At 37.8% G+C, this 9,029-nt stretch overlaps 1 protein-coding gene across 1 annotated transcript; it reads left to right on the forward strand.

Annotated features, from left to right (window-relative positions):
* The first annotated feature begins 115 nt into the window (after positions 1 to 115).
* LOC124644357 (zinc finger protein 883-like) lies at positions 116 to 8,564 on the forward strand. The gene is made up of 9 exons (XM_047183669.1): positions 116 to 373; positions 1,125 to 1,247; positions 1,838 to 2,281; positions 2,652 to 2,848; positions 3,352 to 3,459; positions 4,012 to 4,218; positions 4,845 to 4,968; positions 5,405 to 5,509; positions 8,175 to 8,564. Exons 1-9 carry the CDS (start codon positions 245 to 247, stop codon positions 8,316 to 8,318), a joined length of 1,581 nt encoding a protein of 526 aa, XP_047039625.1. The 5' UTR covers positions 116 to 244; the 3' UTR covers positions 8,319 to 8,564.
* Positions 8,565 to 9,029: the final 465 nt, after the last annotated feature.

A 9,029-nucleotide genomic window follows, 5' to 3' on the forward strand; every position in this document is an offset into this window, starting at 1 on the left:
AGATAGAGTAGTAACTAACCGTTTGTTTCATAAACCGGTAAATTGTCATTTAAATACGGTAAATTGAAAAGCCTTGTTACCTTCTTCAAAACAAGTGTGTTGACATTTCATTGGGCACGTCAATGTCACATAAATTCACAGCTGTTTTCTTGTATTTATTTATTTATTTTATTTACTGCAGAGAACTAATAAATAAACTGCTGAACAGTTATAAATAATTGAATGATTAATTAAAGTGAATAAAATGGAGGAAATAAAATATGGTTACATTCAAGGTCCTTTCTGTCAGGCCTGTTTAAGTTCGGACCGTAATGTTACACCAGTCGGCGAATTTTTTGAAATACTTAAAAATATTTATTGTGACATAAACTACGTAAGTTATCAATAAAATCCAAGCTTAAATATAACGTATTATTACAAGCGAAGACTTCTCATTGGCTTTGTGTTGTCTATAATAATTTGCTACCACAAAATTGTGGAATAGCACCAGAATTTCTTTTTATTGCATAAAATTTAAACCGACTTCAATAATGTACCTATAACTGCATTAAAATTGGTTGAGCCAAAACCGACATAATCACGTACAAAAATATATACATACATGTCAAACTAAAAACCTTCTTTTTTAGGGTTCCGTACCCAAATGGTAAAACGAGACCCTATTGTTTTCGCTCCTCTGTCCGTCCGTCCGTCCGTCTGTCACCAGGCTGTATCTGATGAACCGTAATAGTTAGAGAGTTCAAATTTTCACAGATGATGTATGTCTGTTGCCGCTATAGCTACAAATACTGAAAACTAGAATTAAATAAATATTTTGGGGGGCTCCCATACAACAAACGAGATTTTTTTGCTCATTTTATAAATTATGATACAGAACCCTTCGTGCACGAGTCCGACTCGCACTTGACCAGTTTTTTTAAGTTGGTTTTTATATAATACATCTGATTTGAGATACCTCCTTGTTCACATCTTCCCAGCCTTTTTCCCAACTATGTTGGGGTCAGCTTCCAGACTAACCGGATGTAGCTGAGTACCAGTGCATTACAAGATTACTTATATATTACTATTATAGAGTTGGTTTGTTGAAAGGTCTATATTATCTATTTTAATATTCTTGTTGACAGATATGGCCTCAACCTATATACCTATGCTGGGAATGTATGGCTGTGCTAAAAAAGATAAAACTTTTCAAAACCCGAGTAGCAGAAGCTCAAAAGATTTTGATGTACCATTGTAAAAACAAACAGGTTTGTTTTTTATTTACTTTTTATTATAAACTAGCCAGTCCTGGATCTATAAATAGGCTGTATAGGGCAGATTTCAGAATAAAAAAAGTCAAAGAGATCCACTGGTTTTATCATGGTTTTTTATATGTGCTTTAAATAGTTAAAAATTTACTACAAATAGAGAATTATTTTTTGTAAGATTTGTACATGGGGTGGCGGAAATAAAGTAGACACACTCATTAAAAATATAAATCTGGCACTGAAACTAGCTGGAACTACTGCTTGTATCCAGATAAAATATAGTCTGTGTAATTCTGGAGGGTTTGTAGCTTTAGAACTTATAACTCAAAGAATTTTTACTTAAAACAAAAGATATTAAAAATTAATTAATTTAAGGGGGAGAAATTAATAATTAATAATTTAATGGGGGTTAAAGTATTTTAATTGAAAAAAATAATTATTTTATAGAATTTTTATAATGGGTTCAGTAGTTTTGGAACCTTTAGGGTACTTAAATACAAAAGAAAAATCCTCATTATATTAGTAAGATGAAGATAAAATTATTTTTTTTACACAAGACAAGCTACAGTTCATAGTCTTCTCATTTTCAGAAGTCGCTTCTCACAAGCCTATCGAATTTGTCAAAAACATATTCAGATCATACAATAAATGTCACATATACTGAAGGCAATGATGATTTCAAACAAAAAATAGAAATAAAAGAAGAATTGGAACAAACAAATGAAGATTACTTTAATTTTGAACAAAATACTGAAGAGAATAACAGCCTACAAGAAATAAAAAAAGAAAATGACATAGACAGAAAAATAGAAAAGAAAAAAAAGAATAAATCTTTGCATTACACAATAGTCTATGAAAGTGCCAAAAAGGTTTTAAGAAAAAAAATCTTAATCACAGAAGATTGTAAATTATGGTTGGAAAGAGAAAAGAATAGTGATTTCTATAAGAAGTTCAAGTATAAGTGTAAATATTGTATAAAAGGATTTAACTGTAAGGAAAAACTGAAAAAACATATTTTGAAATATCATGATGAAGTAAGTATTTATACTCCATTTGAGTAGTTACAGCCTTTATATCGTCCCACTGCTGGGCTGCGGCCTCCTCTCACACGGAGGGGGATTGAGCATTAATCACCACACTTCCTCAATGCGGGTTCGATTCCCGGGTCGGGCCGAAATCGCTTTAAAAAAAAAACTTTCACAAATTGATTCACCCGTGCATCGGAGAGCACGTTAATGTCAGTCCTGCGCCTGATCTCTCTCTGGTCGTGATTGCCGTCCCATCGGGTTATGAGAGTGAAGGAATAGTGAGTGCACTTGTGTCTGCGCAAATGTGCGAGCACTATAATATGTCCTACGCAGCTGGCTGATCTCCTTATATGAGAACAGTCTTTACTTTTTTCAGTCCACAGGCCCACACATTTGTTCAACATGCAACACTCGTTTCAAGACTGCATCAGATTTAGCCACGCACGCAAAGTTGCATCAATATGCTTGGCAGTGTGTCCGCTGTGGCTTCCAATGTTATACAGTCAGAAGATTGAATGCACATATACATACACATAGAACGGTTCAGTGTAAATACTGTGATGGGAAATTTTAGTAAGTATATTGTTTAAACTAGTTGTTGCATGCGGTTTCACCCACTTTCTACTATTATTTAAATAGGTTGAGCAGTTTTGGTGTGAAACAGCGACAGACATACAGGCGAAGTTATATTAATTACTAGCTTTTGGCCGCGACTTCGTTCGCTTGGAATAGTGACTTCCGGCAGATTTTTGGTTTGACCAATAGATGGCGTTATAATGTCCGGAATAAATTATATTTTGTTTGCAATAAAAACTATCCTATATCCTTTCTCAAGTTCCAAACTATGTCTGTACCAAATTTCACATAAATCGGTTCAGTAGTTTAGGCGTGAAGAAAAGACAGATAGACAGTCAGACAGATAGACAGAAAGACAGACAGACAGAGTTACTTTCACATTTATAATATTAGTTAGGATCAATAAAGCGAGTGTCATCAAATTAACGATCATTATCATTTCACGTTTTTAAGTCATTATTGTATTGAAACTTCCTCATGTCTTTTGTATATTTTTCCAGTGATCTGGCAACATTTTATACTCACTACAAATCTCTACATAGTATATATATATGTGACCACTGTGGGAAGCGATGTAGGACCAAAACTATTATGGAAAAACATATGAGGTAAGGTAATATTTAATCTATCTATCTATCTATATAAATAAAAATGAATTGTTGTTCGTTAGTCTGATTAAAACTCGAGAACGGCTGGGCTGATTGAGCTGATTTTGGTTTTAAAATGTTTGTAGAGGTCCAGGGAAGGTTTGAACGATACGAAGTTCGCGGGTCCAGCTAGTATATAATAATAATAACTGTTCCCTGTGGTTTCACCCGCGTCCAATGGGTACTACTGCCCGTACCAGGATAAAATATAACCTATGTTACTCGGGAAGAGTGTAGCTTTACAACAATGAAAGAATTTTTCATATCGGTTCGGTAGTCTCGGAGCCAGAGTACAAACACAAAATTTTTTCTATTTATAATATTAGTATAGCTGACCACGATGTTTTGCACAAAAATAAATTTTAATTTACTACACTTTGCGCAAGAACACTCCACTTTGCGCAAAAACACTCACCATTTTGTGCAACTTTCCCCTGTCACACTGTCACAGTGACAGACAGACACTGCGCTACTGTATAGGCGACACGTGTTATATGTAACAGCATGTTGCAGTGGTCATATAGACAGTCACTTGTGCGGCACGTGTCCCCGCCGCTACAAGTCCCGCGCGGCGCTGCGCAAACACACAGCTATGCAGCACAGCGCGTGCGACTCCGAGCTCGCCTACTGCGTGCATTGTGACAGACAGTTTGATAGTGCGCTGGTGTATAGAAGACATGTGTTGACTAGCGCAGCGCATCGGAGTGAGAGGGGGGTGCAGTAAGTGTTTTACTTTGGTTGATTGTCGGCCATGGCGGTTGATCGTTAAGAAGATCATAGTCAAAGTCTGCTCTCTATAAACTTAAAATGGTTTAGGTATAGAGAGCAGGCTTATTGAATTGGCACTTGTTCACGTCATAAATTACCAAAAATATGCTGTATCTACGTAGGCCGGCTGCGCGAAAAATATTATTGTGCACAAGCGTTGCGCAGACACAGGTGCACTCACTATTCCTTCATTCTCAAAGCGCGATAGGACGGTAATCTGGGGTTCGATACTTGGGTCTAAATGTGGTTTTAGTAACTAACATAAGGTACCTTGGAGTCTGGAAGGTGATTGGATTGGATTGGAGGTGATACATCGGAGAGCACGTTTATGTCCGTTCTGCTTGTGATCTCTCTCCGGTGGTGTCGGATTGTCGTCCCATCGCGCTATGAGAGTGAAGGAATAAAGAATGTACTTGTGACTGCGCAAATGCTCGTGCAATATAATATGTCCTGCACAGTTGACTGATCTGCCGCCGTGGCCGACAATCAGTCTAGACGCCATTTTTATTCGATTTTTACGTGAATCTTTATTCTTTATTTTTAAATGTCATCGTTTTGACAATAGTTTTTGTTTTTAGAGCTAAAAAAAATATTCCGTGTCCGGAATGTAGTAATACATATTCAAGGAGAGCCTATATGATGAATCACTATAGACATGTACATATGAAACAGTCCAAATATTACTGCAATCAGTGTGATAGGGTAAGTAACCCTTTCCAAGTTTCTGCGAATTCCTATAAGCTATCTATCTATTTGTTTTTCTAAGGAGCTAGTGTCATATGTGTATACGAAAATTGACGGATAGAAAAATAATGTACCGACTCATTTAACTAGCCTTTTCCCAACTATGTTGGTATCGGCTTCCAGTCTAACCGCATGCAGCTGAGTACCAGTGTTTTACAAGGAGCGACTGCCTATCAGTCTTCTTGATAGGACTGGTGTCAGACTTTCTGGCTAGTGACTACCCGTAACGAATGCCAAAGATGTTCTAATGACTGCAGGGACCTACCTAATTTGACGTGCTGTCCGAAACTCAGCGGAACTTGTCAAAACATAGATGACATGCGGACTGGAAGCTGACCCCAACATAGTTGGGAAAAGGCAAGACAGATATTGAATTCCACATGTTTTTTTCCAGCATTTTCTTAACCGCACCCGTTACGTGGATCATATGAGATATAATCACGAAGGAGTTAAAAAAGAGAAGAATAAACTATGCAATATCTGTGGCAGAGGATTTGCAGTAAGTTTTTTTTTCCAATACTAGGTTCCACCAGCAGTTTCTCCCTTGACCCGTTTATTTTTATGTACCTCAAGGTATATACCTACTACCTGTTCTCAAAGACAATTATTTATTTGCGATCCCGCCGTTCCATCTGCGTCCTTCCTGCATCCAGATAAAAAGGAGCCTATATCCTTTCTCAGGCTTCGACTGTGTACCAAAATATTTCCATCGGTTCAGTAATGGACAATGCTATTCTTTGTATGGAAGTTGGGCTCAAGGATTGCCCACAATAACTGCATAGTGTACAATGTTCTATAGGCTTATATTAGTACCCAGACCAAAGTATTTCAAAATCTATCCCAGGAGTCCTGAGAAAAACTTGTTTGACTCTTGTTCAATATTACGAAAAATATGCTTACGAACTCTTAACTATTCCACTTATACTACCTTAATTGAAATGAATTATTTATTAATTAACAAACACGAGGTGTTGTATACGACAACTTTTTTTTAACCAACTTCCAAAAATAGAGGAGGTTCTCAGTTCGTTTGTATTCTTTTTACGTTTGTACGCGCATAACTCCGTCGTTAACCAACAAATTCAAAAAATTATTTCATTTTCCAAAGGGCTTACTTCCGAAACGTTTCCTTTGTCATCCGGTCAAGGGTCTGATGATGGAAACCCAAAAAAAAATCGGGTGCAACTCTCATAAATTGAAGGCACATATTAAGTAAAAACTTGTCATTCGGGTATATGTCTCCGATACCACAAAACAGTGGAGGTTAAGATCTGACCTGACGCAGGAGACGCCAGAGAGTCGAGGGAACTCCTCAACGGTATCTACTAACTACCTCGAGTTCGAGCTTATTTTATTCGTCTTGATAAGATTTTTCTAGTAGATAGCTCATAGCACAGACTTTTTGGCCTTCTAGATTTTTACCGAGAATTCAAATGTATTGCGGCAATTACCTTTATTTCGGGAAATCAGGGTCAGTTCTTATTAGAATCCAATGCTTTTAGAATTTATTTTAAAATCACAGTAAGTAAAAATAAATAACCCAAGAGAGAGAGATAGAGTAAGACAGTCACGTCCTGTGCGTTGAGATTGACAATATATGTATAAGACCTAATTGGAAGAAAAGTCTTGTCAGGTTAATTTCGCGGGAACCCAGGGACCGATTTCAAAAATATTTTTATTTCGTGTTAAGAGTGAAGTGAGGATCCTATTTCAACTTCTCCCACTACTGGGCTTTGTAAAGTGACGATCTATGGAGAACATTTGAACCGGTTTTCCACGGGACCCCTGGGACCGATTTCAAAAATATTTGGGTTTCGTGTTAAGAGTGAAGTAAAGAATCTATTTGACCATTCCCACTACTGGGCAAATACCTAAGACTTTGTAAAGTGACTATCTATGGAAAACATTTGAACCGGTTTTCCTCGGAACCACTGGGAGCGATTTCAAAAATATTTGAATTTCGTGTTAAGAATGAAGTCAAAAACCTATTCCAACCACTCCCACTACTGGGCAAATGGCTCAAGCTTTGTAAAGTGACTGTTCATGTGGAATATTCGAACCGGTTTTTCTCGGGACCCCTGGGACCGATTTCAAAAATATTTTAATTTCATGTTAAGAGTGAAGTCAAGAACCTATTCCAAACCACTCCCACTACTGGGCAAATGGCTCAAGCTTTGTAAAGTGACTGTTCATGTGGAATATTCGAACCGGTTTTTCTCGGGACCCCTGGGACCGATTTCAAAAATATTTTAATTTCATGTTAAGAGTGAAATCAAGAACCTATTCCAACCACTCCCACTACTGGGCAAATGGCTCAAGCTTTGTAAAGTGACTGTTCATGTGGAATATTCGAACCGGTTTTTGTCGGGACCCCTGGGACAGATTTCAAAAATATTGTAATTTCGTGTTAAGAATGAAGTAAAAAATCTATTTTGACCACTCCCATCAGTGGGCAAATGGCATAGGCTTTGTAAAGTGACTGTTCATGTGGAATATTCGAACCGGTTTTTCTCGGGACCCCTGGGACCGATTTCAAAACTATTTTAATTTCGTGTTAAGAGTGAAGTCAAGAACCTATTCCAATCACTCCCACTACTGGGCAAATGGCTCAAGCTTTGTAAAGCGACTGTTCATATGGAATATTTGAACCGGTTTTCCTCGGGACCCCTGGGACCGATTTCAAAAATATTTGCATTACGTGTTCAAAGTGCACTAAGGAACCCTCTGGAACTACTCCCACTGCTGGGCAAACTGTGAGCCCAGACCCTGGCATTGTCCTTTGGTGTGAAAGTGTTGCAAAGCTACATTACGTCGTTAGAGCCAAGAAGCAATAGAGCTGGATTGCTAGATTGCTATTGGAGGAGGCCTTCAACCCAAAGCTTACTCACGACGCTCGACATTTTTGTTGGGTTCTTTCGCATTCATAATTAACTAGCGTGCGTATAACAGAATTTCCCAAATATTAACCTAAAAGATGTTATTTTAGCTACACATAAACCTTCCTTTTGAAACACTCTATTTGATAAAAAAACGCAAAAATCGGTTGCGTAGATTTGAAGATTTACGTACAAAGTGACATTGGGACAGAAAAAGCGACTTTTTTAATACTATGTAGTGCTTATAAGATCTTTCTTGCTTTTAATACAATTTTATTCCTTTTCCAGGCAAACCGCACGCTAACAAACCACCTGCGCACGCACTCGGGCTCACGTCCTCACGCGTGCTCGTACTGCGGCGCGCAGTTCGCGCAGCGCACGTGCATGCTGGCGCATGTCAAGCGCGTGCACGCCGACACAAGGCGCCGCTGACGTTGTGCATACACTAACAAACCACCTGCGCACGCACTCGTACGTAGATATAGCCCGCGGCAAAGTTAATGGCGCTCCGTAACTACTTACCAAGCATATATCGTCAACGTAGAGCAATAAGCCACTAAGTCCGAAAAAGAATAGGCATGATGACAAATTTTTAAATTCCTTTGTATGATGTAGGTATACGTCTATTTTATATGAAAAATTATTAATTTTAAGAAAATGCGAAGTTTTTTTATCAAATAATTGCATTTTTCTCTGTCCACTTTGAATCCGGCGCGAAAACGCTTGTCAGTGTCATGTCGTCACTTGTGACGTCACGACTGAAATTACAAGACGCAAGTAAACAACGCTCGCGCAATAATTAAGTTTTTAGTGTTATTAAATATGAATTCGAAAGGGCATAGGTGTTGTGGGGTCCCCCAGTGTAAGAACACATCCAAAACAACTCCTGATAAGTTATTTGTGTACGTTCCTCACAATAAAAAAATACGAAACAAGTGGCTTAAACTTGCAAGGCGAGATTCAAAAGCAATATTGCCCAGGGTACAACTTTATTTTTTTGTTTTATTTTTTGCGTTTCAGCTGTACGTAACTCACAGCGTCATCACCATAGGATGGCCTGGAGGACCTAAAAGAAAAATCAATTTATAAATAAAGGGTAGAACCATGATAATAGATTTCATTAACATTTACACCTGATAACAA

The sequence above is a fragment of the Helicoverpa zea genome, chromosome 30 (assembly GCF_022581195.2).
Source record: "Helicoverpa zea isolate HzStark_Cry1AcR chromosome 30, ilHelZeax1.1, whole genome shotgun sequence".
NCBI classification, from domain to species: domain Eukaryota; kingdom Metazoa; phylum Arthropoda; class Insecta; order Lepidoptera; family Noctuidae; genus Helicoverpa; species Helicoverpa zea.